Source organism: Trichomycterus rosablanca, chromosome 20 (assembly GCF_030014385.1).
Source record: "Trichomycterus rosablanca isolate fTriRos1 chromosome 20, fTriRos1.hap1, whole genome shotgun sequence".
In the NCBI taxonomy this organism is placed as follows: domain Eukaryota; kingdom Metazoa; phylum Chordata; class Actinopteri; order Siluriformes; family Trichomycteridae; genus Trichomycterus; species Trichomycterus rosablanca.
The window spans coordinates 25,882,377-25,904,980 of NC_086007.1; the positions used below are offsets into that span (position 1 = coordinate 25,882,377).

The 22,604-nt window shown below is 42.0% G+C and overlaps 1 protein-coding gene across 1 annotated transcript in view; it reads left to right on the plus strand.

Annotated features, from left to right (window-relative positions):
* Positions 1-22,604, plus strand: part of dync2h1 (dynein cytoplasmic 2 heavy chain 1) — a 75,316-nt gene that overhangs the window by 28,475 nt on the left and 24,237 nt on the right. The window contains exons 45-75 of the mRNA XM_063017199.1: positions 1-129; positions 1,163-1,307; positions 1,394-1,496; positions 1,989-2,135; positions 3,509-3,630; positions 3,727-3,975; positions 4,564-4,672; positions 5,054-5,167; positions 5,282-5,424; positions 6,015-6,093; positions 6,208-6,353; positions 6,596-6,733; positions 7,206-7,319; positions 7,543-7,703; positions 8,472-8,595; positions 8,970-9,091; positions 9,211-9,297; positions 9,751-9,877; positions 10,030-10,171; positions 10,268-10,377; positions 10,808-10,828; positions 13,972-14,070; positions 14,159-14,282; positions 15,450-15,613; positions 15,887-16,006; positions 16,415-16,549; positions 17,742-17,885; positions 19,004-19,093; positions 20,638-20,703; positions 21,454-21,504; positions 21,617-21,694. The exon at positions 1-129 is cut by the window's left edge and continues 23 nt beyond it. Coding sequence (XP_062873269.1) covers positions 1-129; positions 1,163-1,307; positions 1,394-1,496; positions 1,989-2,135; positions 3,509-3,630; positions 3,727-3,975; positions 4,564-4,672; positions 5,054-5,167; positions 5,282-5,424; positions 6,015-6,093; positions 6,208-6,353; positions 6,596-6,733; positions 7,206-7,319; positions 7,543-7,703; positions 8,472-8,595; positions 8,970-9,091; positions 9,211-9,297; positions 9,751-9,877; positions 10,030-10,171; positions 10,268-10,377; positions 10,808-10,828; positions 13,972-14,070; positions 14,159-14,282; positions 15,450-15,613; positions 15,887-16,006; positions 16,415-16,549; positions 17,742-17,885; positions 19,004-19,093; positions 20,638-20,703; positions 21,454-21,504; positions 21,617-21,694 — 3,703 coding nt within the window. The remainder of the gene's footprint in view (positions 130-1,162; positions 1,308-1,393; positions 1,497-1,988; positions 2,136-3,508; positions 3,631-3,726; positions 3,976-4,563; positions 4,673-5,053; positions 5,168-5,281; positions 5,425-6,014; positions 6,094-6,207; positions 6,354-6,595; positions 6,734-7,205; positions 7,320-7,542; positions 7,704-8,471; positions 8,596-8,969; positions 9,092-9,210; positions 9,298-9,750; positions 9,878-10,029; positions 10,172-10,267; positions 10,378-10,807; positions 10,829-13,971; positions 14,071-14,158; positions 14,283-15,449; positions 15,614-15,886; positions 16,007-16,414; positions 16,550-17,741; positions 17,886-19,003; positions 19,094-20,637; positions 20,704-21,453; positions 21,505-21,616; positions 21,695-22,604) is intronic.

A 22,604-nucleotide genomic window follows, 5' to 3' on the forward strand; every position in this document is an offset into this window, starting at 1 on the left:
CGATGAAAATCTGGAGTGGGTCGGACTGGAAAATATTCAGATCGTTTGCTCCATGTCAGTCGGAGGCGCTGTGGGACGACACACACTCACCTCACGCTTCACCTCTGTAGTGCGAATCTGCACAATTGAGTAAGACTCAAACACACACACTGCTGATTATTTATCAGGGTCCTTCCTAAACTCAGCTGTCCTTTACACTAACCTACCACTGCTAAGCTCTGGGTTTAAATTTCAGCTATGTTATCAACTAGCTGCACACATACACATAGGATTGGTGGTACTATGTCTGGGTAGCGTTGGTGGCTTAAGCCCTGCAATAGATTTGATATGATTAGATTAGATTAGATTAGATTCAACTTTATTGTCATTACACATGTACAAGTACAAATTAACGAAATGCAGTTTAGCATCTAACCAGAAGTGCAATAAGCAGAAAGTGCAGGATGCACAGCATCTACGATATACATTATTTACAGTGGGTGAATAGTAGTGGTATGAACAAGATCTATGAAGTTTAATATATTACTGAATGTACTACAAACAAGATATACAGCTAAAAACAATATACAGATTAAGGTGCTATGGACATGATAGAGGAAAGTATATATACAACATGGTAAACAGATGTATACGGTATAGATGGAATTTATGTACAAATGAGGTATATACCAATGATATACCTAGCAGAAAAAGGATAAAAAGGATTGTAGTGCAACCTTGCCAGGAGGAGAGATGTGGGGGGGGGTTATCTGGGGGCAGAGTTCAGTATGGAGACAGCTCTGGGGAAAAAGCTGTTCCTTATGCACAGTGTTTCCCAAAGGAACCAGCTTCTTACTAAAGCCATTAAAAGCTGTGTAGGGCGGCACGGTGGCTCGGCGGGTAGCACTGTCACCTCACAGCAAGAAGTTCCTGGGTTCGATCCCCAGGTGGGCGGTCCGGATCCTTTCGGCGTGGGGTTTGCATGTTCTCTTCGTGTCTGCGTGGGTTTCCTCCCACAGTCCAAAGACATGCAAGTGAGGTGAACTGGAGATACAGAATTGTCCATGACTGTGTTTGACATTAAACTTGTAAACTGATGAATCTTGTGTGACTCAAATGTGTAAAAACATGACGTTAAAATCCTAATAAATAAATAAAAGCTGTGTATGGGTTCTGTGTGCAGTTACCCCGATAGGGAGCAGCTCCAGGCGATCTACGGTGCCTACCTGTCACCCGTGCTGCAGAGAACCCTGGGCGATCATCCGCAATGGAGCTCCGCCGGAAGGATCCGTCAGCTGGCTGGCTCACTGGTCCAAATCTACGAGCAGGTAAGCTCTGATTGGTTGAAGTTGAATTATTTGTGTGTGATAGTGAGTATGTGTTGTGTATCATGTCTGGTGTGTGTGTGTTTCAGGTGAAGGCTAAGTTCAGCGTCGATGACCACAGTCATTACCTGTTCACTCCGTGTTTGTTGACTCAGTGGGTGCTGAACCTGCTCAGATATGACCTGACTGCAGGTGAGGGCTGACTGCTTGCTCTTATAGGATAGACTTCATTGTCATTGTAGTTATACAATGAAACTTTGACTCTGTGTAACACAAAATGATATGAAATATAGAGTATTTACATGCTCATATGTATAGATATACAGGGTTTGAATGGTGCAAAACAGAACAGTAGAGAAGAGTGATCTGTGCATTTAATAGCAGCTTATGGAGGGCGGGGTACAAGACAGTTTGGTTTGCTGTCTTCATCAATCCAGCACAATCATACTAACCAGCAGGTCCTTATTTTAATCAGCACTTCAGTTCAAAAATGACCTCCAGCTACCTGACATACACACACACACATCAGGATATTCCTTCCTTGTAGACCTGGACCTGCCATGACCCTGATTAGGATAAAGTGGTTAATGAACATGAAAAAAATGAATGAAGAAGTAATGCTGCATGTGATCTAAGAGTTTGATGTGTGTGTGTGTGTGTGTGTGTGTGTGTGTGTGCGTGCAGACTCTGTGTTGGAGGTAGTAGCGTACGAGGCTCGGCGTATTTTCAGAGACAGACTCGTCTCAGATAAAGATCAACACACGTTTGACAGCATCCTCAGCTCCGTCATCCAAGGAGACTGGGGCTCTGACGTGCTGGATAACATATCTGGTAACACACACACACACACACACACACACACACTGTTAACTATCAGTCCATCACTACTGCATTAACCACTGCATGGAGATTAAAATGTTGTATAAATATAGTGAACTACTGTAGATAGCCTATATAAAGTCATTTAGGATTCGTCCTGCTGACTGCATTTGTTAGGAGTTTTAATGGTTCATTTCCAGCTCAGTTCCTAAATAATGATTCTGTTCTGGGTAAAAACTGATCCTACACATGACTGAGTGGGAGCCAAATGTCTGAAACCACTGGTGAAATTGCTTCTGTTTGGCATTTTTCTTGAATTTGATGCAAAGTGTATTGTCACAAATCATATAATCAGCAAAACCATTGAAGTTTATTAGGAACACGTAAAATTAGGATTTTTTTTAGTATTTAGTGCATCTTAAAAGCAAGTACACACATTTGTGGAAGTGATGATGTTAATTCATTTGTATAGAGGTTGCATATTCTCCTGAGTCAGATCCTTTCTCTTAAAGCACATGATATAAATCTTTCATTAAAATCATGTTGATTATTTGTGCTTATACACCGACCAGACATAACATTATGAGCACTGACAGGTGAAGTGAATAACACTGATTATCTCTTCATCACGGCACCTGTTAGTGGGGGGCATATATTAGGCAGCGAGTGAACATTTGATCCTCAGAGTTGATGTTAGAAGCAGGAAAAATGGGTTTGACGAGGGCCAAATTGTGATGACTAGGTGACTGGGTCAGAGCATCTCCAAAACTGCAGCTCTTGTGGGGTGTTCCCGGTCTGCAGTGGTCAGTATCTATCAAAAATGGTCCAAGGAAGGAACAGTGGTAAACCGGCGACAGGGTCATGGGCGGCCAAGGCTCACTGATTCACGTGGGGAGCGAAGGCTGGCCTGTGAGCTACTGTAGCTCAAACTGCTGAAGAAGTTCATGCTGGTTCTGATAGAAAGGTGTCAGAATACACCGAGCATCACAGTCTGTTGCATAAGAGGCAGCAAAAGGGGGGCCAACACAATATTAGGAAGGTGGTCATAATGTTATGCCTTATCGGTGTATGTTCCTGCTTCTAGTCCAGTTTTGTACATCGATGCCACTGCATTTCTGCTAGGAACTACTAGGACACCTATTGCCCCACTGCATTGCCCTTATGATTTGTGTGGGGGAAAAAACAAACAGGACAGTAGTGTATGGTTAGGGATGCGGTTGTCGTAGTAACCAGGAAAGCTTAGCAAGTCATCAGTTCTAGCTAAATAGTAAGTACTCCTGTAAAATGAGACACACCACATGCCTGTGTGTGTTTGAACGGCGCTCATTGGTTGTACCAAGACACCAAGTTGAATATGTATGATTCTGAAACTGTTTATTTGTCAGATACCTTCTTTGTGACGTGGGGTTCCAGTCATGGCGGGCGTGGACACGGCAAACCTCTCCCACCGTATGGCAAATCACTGTGCCGTCTGAACTCCAGCGATCTAACAGAAGTTATCCGCAAGGTCAGACAGAACTCTGTGTGTATATGTGTGTGTATGTTAAATACTGTGGTATTTTAAAGACAGTCAGTAACGGTCTTTCTCTCTCTCTATCTGCAGGGTGCGGTTCAGTACGGCCGAGAGAACAGAGAGTTGGATCTGCTGATTTTCCCCGAGGTTCTGGACAGCGTGTGCCGTATGGACCGCGTTCTGGCCGCGCCAGCAGGGTGTGTGCTGTTAGCCGGTCGGAGCGGGGTGGGCCGGCGTACGGTCACGTGTTTGGTCTCGCACATGCATCGAGCGACGCTCTACACCCCCAAGATCAGCCGCTCGTACTCGCTGAAAAACTTCAGAAACGACCTCAAAACCGTGAGCATCCCGACCGACTTCACACACTTAGACTGTCTGTGGAAAAAAGGAAAATAACTACATTTTACAAAGCAACAAGAGTATTTAATAAACGTAACCTGGATATTATTACGTAATAATTCTTAATATTACATGAATCTCTAGTAAGGTGACTCATTTGACACTATTAGAAACACCACACTAATACTTGTTAGGATCTACTTTGCTCACAGGACATCCTTCATGCTTTGCAGCATAAATTCTACAAGGTATTAAATATTAAAAACAGTCCTTTAAAATGATTTATTAGATAATTAGGCTGCTGCGCCCCGAGCGTCTATTTTTCCAATTATTAACTCTTTAATAATTTAATAATTATTAACTGTTTTTGGCTGGCAGGAGTGGAACCCAACACATTTTCTGTTATTGTATCCTGATCATTTTAAGCTTGTTAGGCTTTTCTACTCACCGTAGTTGCAAAAAGTTTTTACGTATTTACGTGACTATAGTTTTCCTGTCAGCTCAAACCATTTGACTGTAGATGATTATGCAAAGACTATAACAGACCTATGAACAGTCAGAATTGTGTGTGTGTGTGTGTGTGTTTAGGTGATGCAAATGTCTGGTGTCGAAGGGCAGCAGACGGTGCTGCTGTTGGAAGATCACCAGTTTGTTCACCCCTCCTTTCTAGAAATGGTCAACAGCCTGCTCTCCTCAGGTCAGTGTGGGGGTGTGATTATTATTGCTGACAGGTCTGTTATAACGGCTTTTGGCTGCTCACATATTTTGGGGTTGTCACAGCAGATCGTTCTGGTCCCTATACCTGATTTGGCACAATAGTTATGCTGCGATGCTGTCGACCAGTTCGGCATCTATTTGCAATTTGGCATCCTGTCCGGGTGTGTTACTGCACTGTGACCAGTGATTCCAGGGAAATTGGACCCACTGCGACCCTGACCAGAATGAAGCAGTGGTAAAAACATGGACGTGAAATAAATTGAAACCAGATGCAACCAGTATTGATGTTTTCGTTTGATTTTAAACGTTCATGTCCTGAACTTCATTTAATTGCTGTGTTTTACCTGTATCTGTGTTCCAGGTGAAGTTCCAGGTTTGTACTCTACAGAAGAACTGGAGCCATTACTGTCATCCCTGAAGGATCAAGCAGCCCAGGACGGATTCACCGGACCCATCTTTAACTATTACACACATCGTCAGTACACGCACACACACACACACACACACACACCATGCTCAACATGTTTAGCTTGGCTAGAACTACTTGTCTAATCCGTGGACCTGTATCTGTATCTGTATCTGTGCGTAGGTGTGCAGCAGAACCTTCATGTGGTGCTGATCATGGATTGCAGTAACGAAAACTTCACCATCGATTGTGAGAGCAACCCGGCGTTGTACAGGAAGTGCAGTGTGCAGTGGATGGAGGGCTGGAGGGACAGCAGCATGAAGAAGGTAGAGATGAAGAGAGAGTGAGATCTGCACTGTACTGTCCTGCAATATTCCAGGCTGTATTATTATTATTAGTGTTGAATGATGTAGCTTATACATTTATTGTGACCAGTGTCAGCCAGCCGGTTACTTCTACTATTAAAATACATAGAACTATAATCCGCAAGCACAACAGCGTAGTGATTCTGAGCTCCTGGGTTCGAATCTCAGCTCTCTAGCAGACAAAATTGGCCTTCAGTCTGCTGGGTGAGAAAGACCGGGACAAGAGGTGGGGTTATCAATGCTGTGTAAGGACCTTGGTTGCCCAGGGTGCCTGTACAGAAGGTGGAGGAGCGCAAGGATCAGGGCGTGGCTGGATCGCGGGGACATATGTGTGTGTCGGGCGATTATGCAACCCTCCCTGGACGCCGTCGGTGTCCCCAGCAGTGAATTGGCTACGCTAAACTGGGAGAACAAGGGGGGTGAATGCATTAGAAAATACTCAAAAAATAATAATACATAGAACCTGTAAGTAAAATGTATGTGTATATCATTATGAAAATGTAACTGGGCGGAGCTCAGTGTGTCTGTAATGAGTGACTGTTATGTTACAGATACCTGAAATGATTCTGGCTGGAATGGAGGAGCTGAAGGAGAAGAGCTCAGAGAAAACCAGGAAAAAGCACAAATCAGGTGTGTGTGGTTGTATTTACGTGTTTATTTGTGTGTGTGTGTGTGTGTGTGTTTTGAAGGCAATGCTTGGATCACAATTAGCAGCAGCTCTCTGATTGGCTGATTTTCCCCTAGATTTCTTCCATTCGTTCCTGCTGATGCACGAGTCGTGTCGAGATTATGGAGCGACACCAAACCGATACCTGAGCTTCCTCAAAGTGTATCAGTCCATCTACAGCACAAAGAAGAAAGAGCTCACTCAGAGACAGCAGCATCTACAGGTACACACACACACACACACACACACACACACACACACACACACTCACTCAGAGACAGCAGCATCTACAGGTACACACACACACACACACACACACACACACTCACTCAGAGACAGCAGCATCTACAGGTACACACACACACACACACACTCAGAGACAGCAGCATCTACAGGTACACACACACACACACACACATAATACACATAGGAATTTCTTCAATACCATCTCTCTTTCTCTCCAAGGCGGGTGTGGCTAAGCTGAATGAAGCAAAGTCATTGGTCGATGAGCTGAAGAGGCGTGCCGCTGAACAAAGCTCGCTACTAAAAACCAAACAAGCGGAGGCGGATGCAGCCCTGCAGGAAATCACAACATCGATGCAGGTGTGGGTTTAAGTTTGTATCTTTTTAAGAACTAAAATGATTAAAAATAAAGCTGGTAGCTCTAGCAGGAGCCGGGCGGTACAAAACATTTATTTCATACAGTGTAATGACACAACAGCTGGACAAAATGAAAGGTCTCAGTTTGGCTCTTCCTGCTGTTGACGTCTCATGTTCAGTGCTGACCAGTAAAATTAACAGTGAAGAAGATCTGACCAGTCATATCAGAAATCTGTACAATCTAATCAGAATCACAGGAAGGGAAATGTGGATCAATGTTTTAAAAATGTTTTTGATCATTAATGTCCAATAAATTGATGTACTTCAATCAAAAGGGATGCTTGGACTGCTCAGCACCTCGTTTCCACTTTTTTGTTTTTAGCAAGTGTGGAGTAGGAATATCACTAATTGCTGTGTGTGTGTGTGTGTGTGTGTGTGTGTGTGTGTGTGTGTGTGTGTTTCTGTGCTTGTTTAGAATGCGAGCGATCAGAAGACAGAGATGGAGAAGCTGAAAGGAAGGATGGCGCAGGAAGCGGCGAAAATAGAGGAACGAAAACAAAAAATTGATGATGAGCTGAAAGAAGTCCAGGTGACCACACGCCAGCCGACACACACACACACACACACACACACGCGTAGTATTTTGCGACCACCACATCTCTCCAGATCTACAATAAAATGCCACCTTCATGGCAACATACTAGCTATAAACTTAATACACTTAAATAGTCTTTGAATAACATTTACATACTTTTTACTTGTTACTGTGTGCATGTGTGTGCATGTGTGTGTGCGTCTGGCTGTGTGTGCAGCCCCTGGTCGAAGAGGCAAAGCGGGCCGTCGGAAACATTAAACCCGAGTCTCTCTCCGAGATCCGCTCTCTGCGGATGCCACCTGATGTCATCAGAGACATTTTGGAGGGGGTGCTGAGGCTGATGGGAATATTCGACACCTCCTGGGTCAGCATGAAAAGGTAAAACAATTTTTCTTCTGTAGTTTCAGTTGGCATTTTGCTATTGACCAGTGGGCAGGAGTTAGAAGCTTTTAATTGACAGGGAATTGTTTAAAAGACAAAGGCGTGGCGACGGAGAGGCAGAGATACAGTACGAGATTTAGCAGCCTGCGTGATATAACGAGGTTTTAAATAATACTTAAACATTTTATCAGCGTAATGGGGTGCAGCTTTTAAAAGCGATAACAGTCTGTTTAATTATGCACATTCAAATATCTGCGTACTGTCGTTAAATTCATTATACTAGGTAAATGTGCTGTAATTAATGACTCCAGCACCCAATAAAACTGCATTAATTGTTTAGGAAATTAAGACATTTTTGCAATAGTGTGATTAAACAATTCAGTTTGGCTGCATGAAATCAGCTGCATAAAATCAGTAATATACTTGTAGTGTGACTGAGCCTCTCTGTGCACAAACAGTCTCTATAAATACCTGATTTAAAGAGCTTGATGTGGAGGAGCTTCAGTTCTGTCCGAAGCCCTGACCTCACCCTAATAAACACCTTTTCGATTAACCGTCGTTCCTTCCTATAAAGAATGAGTGTCTGGCCTCACAGATGCTGTCTTAACCGATTGAGCGCACACACACATTCCATTAGGGATTCTTCCTTTACTTGTTTACTTGATTGCAGAAATCTTTCCCATCTGAGCCGCTCGAACCTCTCGAACCTTTCTCTCGAGCCAGTTTCCGTTTGGTCTGATTAAATGACGATTGAATGTGTTTTAGCTTCCTGGCTAAGCGTGGCGTGAAAGAGGACATCGCGACGTTTGATGCTCGAAACATCACACACGAGATCCGGGAGAGCGTGGAGGAGCTACTACACAGGAACGGAGCCTCGTTCGATCCGAAGGTCTTCATACACACACACACACACACACACATTTTTTTCATTAACTGAATAATTGGAACCTGTATATTTCTATTCTAAAAACAAATGTGTGTCGTTTCACAAGTTTATTGTGGGTTTTCTGAAAATGTACTGGATCCCAAATCGTAAGGAAGACACACACACACACACACACACACACTGTTGTCAGAGACCACTGCTCCATGTCCCTACGTAAAAAAGATCTTGAGACCTGCTTAGAAACAGCAGGTTTCACTGAAATGCTTGCGGTCTAATGGACACAGTCAAATCACACCATTTTATGGGCACAGAGAAGTCACCGGCTGTATTCAAACTGCTAAAAAATAGATAAATATAGATTTTCTTCCGTGTAATAGAACTCGAAGCGGGCCAGTGCAGCCGCGGCCCCGCTGGCTGCGTGGGTGACCGCTAACATCCAGTACTCTCACGTTCTGGAGAAGATACAACCACTTGAGACTGAGCATGCGGGACTAATGGAGTGAGTACCCAGACACACCCACACACACATTCATCAAGCACTTGCACGGTCAGTCTTCATTCCTCCAACCTCCTCTCTGTTTTCCTTTGTGTGTGTGTGTGTGTGTGTGTGTGTGTCAGGAACCTGAGGAAGACCGAGAGTCGGATGAGTAAACTAGAAGCTCAGCTCAACTCTGTGGGTCAGAAAGTGTCTGAGCTAAAGGAGAAGTAAGACATCAACACACCTACACGTCTTTATCTAGCTTCTTACTAGCTGTGCTTTAATTCAGCCTAATAATCTAGTAATAGTGGAGGAAATACTAATGATAGTGGTTTAGAATTCAGAACGTAGCCAGTTTAGAAGCTGTAGAACAACTTAAAGAGGGTTTTCATGCAATAAATCCCAACATTGTCAATTCCTTCTTAGTGTTGTGCAAGTCTGAGTAGCACATACTGACCTTACAAATTGGTCCAGTTATTAAATACAGCCGTTTACATACTTTCCCAGCCTGGACTCTGATTGATCAATGTTTTTATTAATGTAAAGATAAACGTGCAGTGTTTTGTATTCTTAGTTTAGCTAAAATGCATATGTCTATTATTTTTATTACTTAGATGACCAGACCGTGCATATTTTGGTGTGTGTTTGTGTCTCTGTGTGTGTGTGTGTGTGTGATGCAGGTTCCAGTGTCGTACTACCGAAGCCGCAAAGCTGGAGGCTGAAGTGAGCAGAGCTCAGGAAACCATCAGCGCTGCAGAGAAACTTATACACCAACTGGACGGAGAACACACCCGCTGGACTACTCAGGTGTGTGTATGTGTGTGTGTGTGTGTGTGAATATACAGCTGTCTAAAGCTATTACATGATTATGTTTATTAAAATTGTTAGTAATTGTTTATTTTGTAATTATGTACTGTGTGTGTGTGTGTGTGTGTGTGTGTGTGTGTGTGCGCATACAGGTTAATGAGATCAGTGAGGAGTTAAACACCCTCCCTAAACGGGTGCAGCTTGCAGCAGCATTCATCACGTACCTGTCTGCTGCACCTGAGGATCAGCGCCGAGCCACACTAAACTCCTGGATGGAGCGCTCGGGACTACGGAGTAACTACACACACACACACACACTTTGCAGTACATGACCTATACAGACTCACTGTGATTGGTACAGGTACAAACAAGCTGTGTTGTGATTGGCAGGTTTCGATTTACGCCACTTTCTGTGCTCTGAGCGCGAGCAGCTGATCTGGAAGAGTGAAGGACTGCAGTCCGATGACCTGTCCATAGAAAATGCTCTCGTTATCTTGCAGGTACACACACACACACACCTTTTATTTTATTTGCTACACCTGCTTCGCCTTGTCATTTGTGTCATGATTCAATCAGCAATCAGCCATGTGACAACACAGCAGCGCATGAAATGATACAGATTCAGTTTAATCGTTACATCGGTCATTGTCAGTGACATTGTTTTTTAATGCCATCAGTTTAAATTAATCACCCCCTCTTGTACTAATGTCTCTTTGTAAGGGTTTGGCATAATAGGTCAAGCATTTAGGCCTGTACAATTCTCTTGGTGTATGCCAGTAATGGCATAAAATACTACCAAGCGAGGTGCCTGGGTGATTCACATTTGTTTCATTGTTCAGTGTCATCAGTGTTAATGTGTGTATGTGTGTGTCTGTCTGTCTGTGTGTGTGTGTGTGTGTGTGTGTGTGTCTCTCATGCTCATGCTCTCAGATCACTGCACTAAAGAATCGGGTAAGACCAGACAGCTCACGTTCTCTTTATTCATAAGGATATCGTCCATTCTCATACACATTCTCACACTCGCACCTCTGTTCATGCAGTCATTGTTTATCAACCTAGCTCTCGGCCGTATTTAGAGTGGAGTTACGCGTAGTACAGGAGGCTTATTGTCATTTCAGCTGTATACAAGTACATATAGAAATGAAACCACGTTCCTCCAGGACCAGGGTGCAAAACAGTCCCCAGGTGGGGCGGTCTGGGTCCTTTCTGTGTGGAGTTTGCATGTTCTCCCTGTGTCTGTTTCCTCTGGGAGCTCTGTTTTCCTCCCACAGTCCAAAAACATGCAAGTGAGACTAGACCTATACAGACCTTACTAGACTTTAACAGACCTTACTAGACCTTAACAGACATTACTAGAGCTTAACAGACCTTACAAGACCTTAAAAGACCTTACTAGACCTTAACACACTTAACTAGACCTTAACAGACCTTACTAGACCTTAACAGACATTACTAGAGCTTAACACACCTTACTAGACTTTAAAAGACCTTACTAGACCTTAACAGACCTTACTAGACCTTAACAGACCTTACTAGACCTTAGCAGACCTTACTAGACCTTAACACACCTAACTAGACCTTAACAGACCTTACTAGACCTTAACAGACCTTACAAGACCTTAAAAGACCTTACTAGACCTTAACACACTTAACTAGACCTTAACAGACCTTACTAGACTTTAACAGACATTACTAGAGCTTAACACACCTTACTAGACTTTAAAAGACCTTACTAGACCTTAACAGACCTTACTAGACCTTAACAGACCTTACTAGACCTTAGCAGACCTTACTAGACCTTAACACACCTAACTAGACTTTAACAGACCTTACTAGACTTTAACAGACATTACTAGAGCTTAACACATTTTACTAGACCTTAACAGACCTTACTAGACCTTAACAGACCTTACTAGACCTTAACAGACCTTACTAGACTTTAACAGACCTAACTAGACCTTAACACACCTTACAAGACCTTAACAGACCTTACTAGACCTTAACAGACATTACTAGACCTTAACACACCTAACTAGACTTTAACAGACCTAACTAGACCTTAACACACCTTACTAGACTTTAACAAACCTAACTAGACCTTAACACACCTTACTAGACTTTAACAGACCTAACTAGACCTTAACACACCTTACTAGACTTTAACAGACCTAACTAGACCTTAACACACCTTACTAGACCTTAACAGACCTTACTAGACTTTAACAGACCTAACTAGACCTTAACACACCTTACTAGACCTTAACAGACCTTACTAGACTTTAACAGACCTAACTAGACCTTAACACACCTTACAAGACCTTAACAGACCTTACTAGACCTTAACAGACATTACTAGACCTTAACACACCTTACAAGACCTTAACAGACCTTACTAGACTTTAACAGACCTAACTAGACCTTAACAGACCTTACTAGGCCTTAACAGACCTTACTAGACCTTAACAGACGTAACTAGACCTTAACACACCTAACTAGACCTTAACAGACCTTACTAGACCTTAACAGACCTAACTAGACCTTAACACACCTAACTAGACCTTAACAGACCTTACTAGACCTTAACAGACCTTACTAGACTTTAACAGACCTTACTAGACCTTAACAGACATTACTAGACCTTAACAGACCTTACTAGACTTTAACAGACCTAACTAGACCTTAACACACCTTACTAGACCTTAACAGACCTTACTAGACTTTAACAGACCTAACTAGACCTTAACACACCTTACTAGACCTTAACAGACCTTACTAGACTTTAACAGACCTTACTAGACCTTAACAGACATTACTAGACCTTAACAGACATTACTAGACTTTAACAGACCTAACTAGACCTTAACACACCTTACAAGACCTTAACAGATATTACTAGACTTTAACAGACCTTACTAGACCTTAACAGACATTACTAGACCTTAACAGACATTACTAGACCTTAACAGACCTTACTAGACTTTAACAGACCTAACTAGACCTTAACACACCTTACTAGACCTTAACAGACCTTACTAGACTTTAACAGACCTTACTAGACCTTAACAGACATTACTAGACCTTAACAGACCTTACTAGACTTTAACAGACCTAACTAGACCTTAACACACCTTACTAGACCTTAACAGACCTTACTAGACTTTAACAGACCTAACTAGACCTTAACACACCTTACTAGACCTTAACAGACCTTACTAGACTTTAACAGACCTAACTAGACCTTAACACACCTTACTAGACCTTAACAGACCTTACTAGACTTTAACAGACCTTACTAGACCTTAACAGACATTACTAGACCTTAACAGACATTACTAGACTTTAACAGACCTAACTAGACCTTAACACACCTTACAAGACCTTAACAGATATTACTAGACTTTAACAGACCTTACTAGACCTTAACACACTTAGTGAGGTGAATTGGAGATACAAAATGATCCATGACTGTGTTTGACATTGAACTTGTGAACTGATGAATCTTGTGTAAGCAGTAACTACCTGTCTTGTCATGACATAAAATAAATAAACATTTCTAATCTAAAGAAATTGAGGGGGACGAGACTAGAGACAGGTGTAGTGTTGGCCAGTACGTGGTACTGAGTAAAATGATAAGTGCGGTAAAGACATATTCAGATATATTCTGAGACCTCCATGTGAACACAAGTGCCAGTCAGAAACACCAGTTGCATAAGCTATTATTTGTACATGGTGGTGAATCAACTTACTTGTGTGTTACATGTGTGTTGGAGGGGGTATGTGTTAGGAACGGCTCTCATTGGTCAGAATTGGGATCAGCAGCAGTTAAAAAGATAATTGGGGTAATTGGGTACAACTATATTAGGAGAACATGGGGACAATACATAAATATAATAAAAAGAGACAAAAAGAAAAACCTGGCAACCTTAGAGGTGTTAGTTTTATCCGAATGAGGCATCGAAAAAGCCTGATTACAGAACACAGGTGCTCTCTACGTACCTGGGGACTTTTACAACCTTATGTGATACTGTGTGGATGAAAGACACACGCCCTCTCTCTCTCTCTCGCTCTCTCTCTCTCTTCTATACGTTTTGTAGAGTGTGGCCTGTCCATTTCTGATAGACCCCTCTTCTCGAGCAACCGAGTGGTTGCGCACTCACCTGAAAGAGCATCGACTAGAGGTCATCAACCAGCAGGTACACACACACACACACACATATACAGAACCACACACACAGTGATTTTTATATGCAACGGTTATTTTAATATCTGTCTGTCTCTCAGGACTCAAACTTTATGACGTCGTTAGAGTTAGCGGTGCGTTTTGGGAAAACCTTGATTATTCAGGAGGTGGATGGAGTAGAGCCAGTGCTTTATCCCCTGCTGCGTAGAGATCTTATCGCTCAAGGTAAGTTCATCCCAACCCTGTTTTTTTTATTTATTTATTGCTTCATCTGCACATATGTGCATCCATTCATCTGGATTTCCAGCTTGATTCATCTGTCAGGTTGCCCTTTCAGATGTTCATCCACCCACCCATCCATTTGCTCATTCAGCTTTTAATTGATTCACCCATTCCGTCATGTACTCATCCATTAATCAGTTCTTGCGTTCATTCATCTCCACCCTTCTAGCTATCAAGCTGCCTTTCTATCATTAGTTCGTTCTGCTTACTTTCATCCCTCGCTTAATCAGTCCCTCTCTCTATTTCCCTCCATCAATCTGTTCATTCATAACTCCCATCATCCATAACTTCATCTAGCCGTCCATGATATAAACACCATACTTGTTTGTTTGTTCATCCATCTGTTTATTTTTGTTACAGAATGTCTGTGTTGTTATAGAGAGTCGTCCATCCATTCTTAGTTCAGTTCACTCTGTTAGTTTATTTATATCTTTCCTTTCTACCGTTTGTTATATTCAATATAACAAACAATATAACAAACATAAGTATGTTATATTGTAAGGAGAAGAAGGTCCAGCAGTGTGAACTTCTAACCCTCAACCTTCTCCAATTGTAAAGCTGTAAAGAGTAGTAATCAGAAGGTCGCTGGTTCACATGTCAATACTTCCTTGTTGCCACTGCTGGGCCTTTGAGCAAGGCCCTTAACTCTCAATGACTTGGATTGTTTATGGTCACAGTTGAAAGTTGCTTTAAATAAAAGCATCCGCTTACACCAAAAAACGTAAAATAAATAAACATTTCTAATCTAAAGAAATTGAGGGGGACGAGACTAGAGACAGGTGTAGTGTTGGCCAGTACGTGGTACTGAGTAAAATGATGAGTGAGGTAAAAGACATATTCAGATATATTCTGAGACCTCCGTGTGAACACAAGTGCCAGTCAGAAACACCAGTTGCGTAAGCTATTATTTGTACATGGTGGTGAATCAACTCACTCCTGCTGGTGGTTACTTGTGTGTTACATGTGTGTTGGCGGGGGGTACGTGTTAGTAACAGTTGTACGTTTCTTTGAATAAAAGCGGCCGCTTAACACCATATACGTAAATGTGTTCGTGCTGCAGATGCTCTGTTCCATGTCGGCACCGTAACTGTAACTCTTGTGTATTTTTAGGTCCCCGTTACGTGGTGCAGATCGGAGAAAAGGTCGTCGACTACAACGAGGATTTCCGCCTGTTTCTGGCAACCCGCAACCCCAGTCCCTTCATTCCACCTGATGCTGCATCTGTCATAACTGAAGTGAACTTCACTACAACAAGAGCTGGACTGCGGGGACAGGTAACACACACACACACACACACACACACACACACACACAAGCCCCTGAAGTGAAGTTTGTTGCTTATTACATAGAAAAACGAGACAGGAGCAGACGTTTTGTTTACATGACAATATAAAGCATGCTGGACTGTGAACAGTCAAGAAAGTTATGTAAGAACCTAAATCAAAACGTATGTGTTCTGAAATTACAAGTATTACAAGTGTTAAAGTCCTAATGTGTGTGTGTGTGCGTGCGTGTGTGTGTGTGTGTGTGTGTGTGTGTGTGTGTAGTTACTGGCATTGACCATCCAGCATGAGAAGCCAGAGCTGGAGAGAGAGAAAACCAAACTGCTGCAGCAAGAAGAGGAGAAGAAGATACAGCTCACGCTACTGGAGGACTCACTGCTAGAGGCACTTAACAACTACTACTTTAATTCCCAGCATGCATTTTGTTCACTTATATAAATACAAAACAAAGCTCAACAGTGACAAACTGCAGTGTTTTCACAGCAAATAATCTGATTGATTTTTAATGATATTGTTTTAAACATGAGAGGCCATGTGTCAGTCTGAATGATAAAAGCTGTATTTGACTGAGCCTTTGCCTTTTTTTAAACTAAACTTAACTGGCTATGAAGCAAATTAGCTAGTGATTTAGACAGGTTGGTGGATGGGAATACAAAAATATAAAACCTAGGCAGGTCATTAGAGTCATTCCTAATAATATAACATCTGAAATAGTTATACTTTTATTGTATAGTGTTTATATTATATTATAATGATGTCGTACTGTGCGTGTGTGTGTGTGTGTGTGTGTAGACTCTGGCCACAGCTCAGGGGAATATATTGGAGAATAAAGAGCTAATCGAGTCTCTGAATCAGACGAAGGCGAGCAGCGCTCTGATACACAGCGCTCTGACCGAATCACACCGACTGCAGGCCTCACTCGACCAGGTAACAATCACTACAGTGTGTGGGTAGGTATGCATGACCCATCGCAATACAAAAAGCTGAAAATGTGCATTAAAGATTAAGTGCGATGTCAGAGAACCCTCCTAGAAAGGTGAAAATCCGCGAAGTGAAACCGCGTGTTTATATGGTTATTTTTATAACCCAATTCCATCGGCTTTAGCATTTAAAACTTGTCATTAAAACCAATGGATTGAGGTAGCACAGCATGCTAACGTCAATATAACATCTCTCTTCATGTACCGATAACTGTTACATTTCCTGACGAGCCCGAACTTGCAAATAAAAACACTCGGTACAAGTTTATACAAGTTAAAAATCAATAATATTTTATTTACGCTTGAAAAGAACTCCATTCGTTTGTCCGTACCGTCAGCCTTGTTTATTTTTCTGCGAGAGAGGAGCACCTGACCCGCAATGAATTCTGGGATTGTCTTGATCACTAAGGCAGCGCCGGATGCTCACTCGTTTTTGAGTGAGGATATTAAGGCATCTAGGATTTGGCACAGCCTCCTAATCGGGAGCGCGCGCAGGATGACGTGAAATGCGTCTGTGTAGAGAGAGAGCGAGCTTTTCGAACACACCCCTTGTCTGCAGAAATCCGCGAACCAGCGAAAAATCCGCGATTTATATTTAGACATGCTTGCGAATAAAATCCGCGATAGAGTGAAGCCGCAAAAGTCGAAGCTCGCGATATAGCGAGGGATTACTGTATTTACATTTTCAGCTTTTAACGGATGCCTTCATTCAGTACTGTGACAGTATACAGTCTAATCAATTGAGGCTTAAGGATCTTGCTCAAATGACTAATCCCGTACCGTAACCACTAGGCTACGACGTCCCTTTTTTCATGCTTGTCCCTTTGCTGGTTTTGCGATGCTGTTTGTGATCTTAAGCAAGGTTTAATATCTGGAAAATGCCCGTGCAGAAGCTGGATATGGACAGTGCTAAACATGTTCTTAAGAGCAGCTTTTGTAACACACTAACACAAGCAAAAGTTCAGACGTCTTGTGGAGTCCATGTATCGCCCGGTCAAAGCTTTTTGACAGCATATTAGGCACATGGGTGTATTTTGAGCTCTGTGTTTTGTTTGCATTAACACAGACGTCCTTTTGGGGTCAGCAAAGCCACATTTCTTTATCTCTGTCTCTCTCTCTCTCTCTCTGTCTCTCTGCAGGAGCGAGATGCATATCTGCCCTTAGCAGAAAGTGCCAGTAAGATGTATTTTGTAATAACCGATCTATCGCGCATTAATAACATGTACAGCTTCAGTCTGGCTGCTTTCATCAGGATCTTCCACAGAGCACTGCAAACCAAACAGGTACACACACATAAATACACTACCCACTTAGATACCCACTATGCCCATCTACTATATAGACAGGAGTTTGTAGTTGGCCTCAGATACAGATCTCTTCAGCCTGCTCCTACAATATTAGAGCTCAGACTGGATTATATAGTTTTCTTATTGTACTACCCACACAGGACAAGCCACCTCTGGTCCGGGTCCACAAACTAGCTGTACGTGGCACTTTCACATGAAGCTTATTTCCATTTAAACATTGCTTTTATATACCGCTTTCATTAATAGTAATAATAATAATAATACATTTTATTCAAGGGCGCCTTTCTAGACACTTAAGGACGCCTTACAATACCGATTAACATCATCAATAACAGTACATTAAGGAAAGGCACGTTTAAAAATGTAAGTTTTAAGACGAGACTTGAAGATAGCGAGAGAGTTAATAGCACGGATGTCACGAGGGAGAGAGTTCCAAAGGCGCAGAGCCGAGTATCTAAAGGCTCTAGCCCCCATGGAAGATAAGTGGATGGATGGAATAGAGAGAAGAAAAGCAGAAGATGATCTTAGAGTACGGGAGGGGGTGTAGACATGGAGAAGATTTGTAAGATATTTAGGTGCTAAGTTGCTAAGAAGAGCCTCAAACGTTAAGAGCAGAATTCTGAAGTTGATACGATCCTGGACAGGAAGCCAATGTAGTTGTTTAGGAACCGGAGTAATATGTTCAACAGACAATGTTCTAGTGATAATGCGTGCAGCAGAGTTCTGTACCAATTGAAGTTTATGGAGTATTTTATGGAGTATGGAGAGATGTGACCAGAGCATTTTTCTGTTCTTAAGTACTTTTGTTTGTTTTGTATATGATAACAAATGCAAAATGAATTAAAAATAGCAATAATAAAGTTTAATGTTGAACATAAAGTACCGTGGTCATTATTTATATCACTGAAGCATCATGGCTTTATGATTGTGCTGTTTCATTATATCATTATATTGCACAAGCCTAATAATTACCACATACATTTATTTCTATAGCAAATGATCGTCTAATAGGTCTAATAGGTACTTTGTGTGTGTGTGTGTGTGTGTGTGTGTGTGTGTGTGTGTGTGTGTGTGTGTGTGTGTGTGCACGTTAGGAGAGTGACAGCACCGAGCTGAGGATCGCAGCACTGGAAGCTTCTCTCAGGACTATGGTGTACGAATACGTCTGCCGCTCGCTGTTTAAGGTAAACAAAAGTGCTGTATAGTGAGGACATACGTATATAAGCACATGTATTTCTGATGCACATAACACTCGTCTGTGTACCGTTCATGCTTCTGTGGGATTACAGTTAGTAATGGTTCAGCTAAATTTGGAAAAATCTAAGTTGCTGTAGTTTACTGTATAACCACTAGGGTTATACAAAGTTCTACTCTATGCATTATTCATGATTTTTCATGACTCGTTCTGTATCTGTGAGTGTGTTAAGAAAGAGAGTGAATGTTACATAGATGGTGTGTGTGTGTGTGTGTGTGTGTGTGTGTGTTCTCTGCATGAGCAGAAAAAAAGAGTGTTTTTAAGGAAGGTGTGTGTCGACAGATGCTTCAAATAGAATGTGTGAGCACACACACGAGACTTAAAGTCTCAGACACCTTGTTTTGTAAGCTTTCTCCAAGTAATGCCACATTTAAGCCACAATCACATTGCAGCAAAGCAAAGTGCTTTCTGTGCCAACCGCTGGCCGCTCTGGGGCCGGGTCATTGAAATGCATTAGAGCGCATGCTGTAGGCTGTAGGCTGTAGGCCGTAGGCTGTAGGCTGTGCTCTGTGGACACAAAGCTCGGTACAGGCTGGGTAGAGTGGAGCTTTAGGAAGATTATCCTCAAATTGGAAAGATCAGTTCTTGTTTAGGCAGTTTACTCAACGTTTAAGTAAATAAACGGGTAAATGGAACAGGAATGTCTTGAAAGCAAAAACAACTCAGTTCTTTCGGTTTTTCCGTATCCAGAAGTAATCCAAGAGCAAAAATATACCAAAATATAGGTGCTGTGAATAAGACGCAACTGAAAACAGGTCCACACTCAAATAGGCTTTACATTGCTATTAGATGTGCATGCTCAAGACGCCCATCCACGCTTTACACACTATCCCACCACTGCTTAGATCTTGAGCTCTTGAGTTTGAATCTCAGCTCTGCTGTTTGCCAAGCGCCTACACAGGCTTGATTGGCTGTGTCATGATCAGTGCATGACTCTCCGTACACAATCCTGATCCCTGTGTTTGATTGATTTTGGGACAAAACGTTACTTTAAATTGCCTTAAAAATTACCGAATTGTGAAAATGTACTATTTATTATTAATATTATTACAATTCTTCTTCTTATTATTATTATTATTGCATGAGATCTTTACAGAGCTCTGTAGACATACCTTTTGTCATTTCTGCAGTCAAATTAGTCCTATTTATATGGGCTCTGATCTGTAGTCAATCAATGTTTTCTACAACCAACAAATTAATCATCTGAATTTATCTGTGTGTATATTTTTGACCCAGCAGCTGTAAAACATGGCAAAATAAATCTGCCTGGAATTTGAAACCCACTTTCGTCCATAATAGATGATAAAAAAAATGCTAAAAGCTGACCGCTGCATGACCGCTGGAATCCTGAAGCTAAATCTGTAATAGCTGGTACTCGTCAGTTAATAGAGAAGCTAAATCAGTATTACTGCAGATCTGCTGGAGTGCTGAGGATGTTTGGATTTACTGAACTGACTGCTGGTTTCTGTGTAGGCGGATCAGCTGATGTTCGCGCTACACTTTGTGAAGGGAATGCAGCCTGAACTCTTCCTGGAGAACGTAAGGATTCCCAAACCTATAACGAAACCCTCGCAGCTATGTGAATGAAATGACACAGACTCGACTTTTAAGTACAGTCCACCTAGTTTAAATAGATATGAGGTCAGGCAGCTTGATTGTCGTCTGCAATGCACCAGTTATGCTGGCAACAAAACAGTTCCGACGAATAACACTGCGGTCACCATGCTTGACAGTAGGTACAGTGCTGTTGGGTTTAAAGTCCTCACCTTTGGCCGAATAACTCAATCTGACCAGAAACTCTTCTTCAGAAAAACTTTGGTCGAGATTTAATGTGCCATTTTTAGTGCAGAGACTTTTTGCACCACCAAATGCATCATCTAATTTGCTGTTTACATATTTCTGATGCAGCAAATTCTTAGAAAATGTAATTATTCAATAAAGGAAAAATATTTGACTTTACCTGCACATTTTAGTTGTGCTTGGGTGGTGCAGAGATCTTTTACGTTAGCCCACCACTGCTTAAATCTATGCTTTAATCTCAGCAGTGCTATTAGCTGGCCTGGCATCAGCACAGACATGATTGGCTTTGTTTTGGGGTGCACAGACATAGTCATGCGATAGATTGGCGCCCTGTCCAGCGTAAGCCTACCTTAAGTCTAAGGTTTCCAGGTGGAACTGGACCCGCTGCAACCCTGACCAGGATAGAGCGGTTGACTGAAATGAAATGTGTAATTTTTTAATCCTAATTTGTCACTGATCCACGTTTAAAGCAGCGTGTGTGTGTTTCAGGAATGGGAAGCGTTTATTGGACTGATCATAGCAGACACGGTCAGGAAAATGGTATCAAAATGCTTCTGTCATAATAATAATTATTATTATTTATTACTTTGCTTATTTATTCATATTTTGGCCTCGTTTTATAGGTTTCCTTAATCTATTCTTGTATGTACAGGAGTCCCAGAGGTCTTTGCAGGAACAGATTCCATCCTGGATTGATCAGGAGAGACAAACCGCTGTGGTTTTACTGAAGGTAACGCACCTGAGCATGAAAGCAGCAGGTAAACAAGGTTCTGCGTGTGCCTGATAACCACGGCGAGTTCAGAACACAGTGAGCCAGCTGATTGGGGTGGAGGGGGGGTAGGTTATGGGAATCGCTGGGCAAATTCAAACAACACGACGGATTTATTTCGACTGCTCCAGTTAGGAGTCAGCAAAGCAGATCACATGACCACACATTTGATTCGGGCCAGTTTTTATGCTGGGTGCGCTTCCTGGCATTACCCACCTGTATAACTAGGCTTGTGCCTGGCAATAAGGGTGCACTGATATGTGCCCCTTCACCCAGTGGCTAGGTTCACGTACCAGCATGCGCCTTCTGTATTTGTGAGCCCATGTCACAACTCTGGCTTCTATCATTACGCCACACAAGCTCACGCACAACAGAAACAATTAAGTAACTGTAAGATTTAATTATCGAATCATGAAATAATGCAGCTAATTAATTAGGATTTAAATAATTAAGCACTGTTATTAATTGTATATTACTGCCAGTTGCATTTGTAGCATATAACTGTTTAAATACCTTTTTAGAAATGTAAATATCTTCTGGCTCAGAAATTATACATACAGCAAATGAGACTGTAAGTCATTTTGTGCTCTGTGTGTGTGTGTGTGTGTGTGTGTGTGTGTGTGTGTGTTACATTTACATTTTTTGGCATTTAGCGGACAGTTTTATCCAAAGCGACTTACAATTATGTTTGAATACAGTTCAGTGAGCAATTGGGGGTTAAGGGCACTGCTCAGGGGTCCAACAGTGGCAACTTGTCGGTGATGGGGCTTGAACAAGCAACCTTCTGATTATTAATCCGGTATCTTAATCTCTAAGCTACTGCTGTCCCATTGAAAGAGACTTACAGTTATGACGGAATACACTTTAAGCA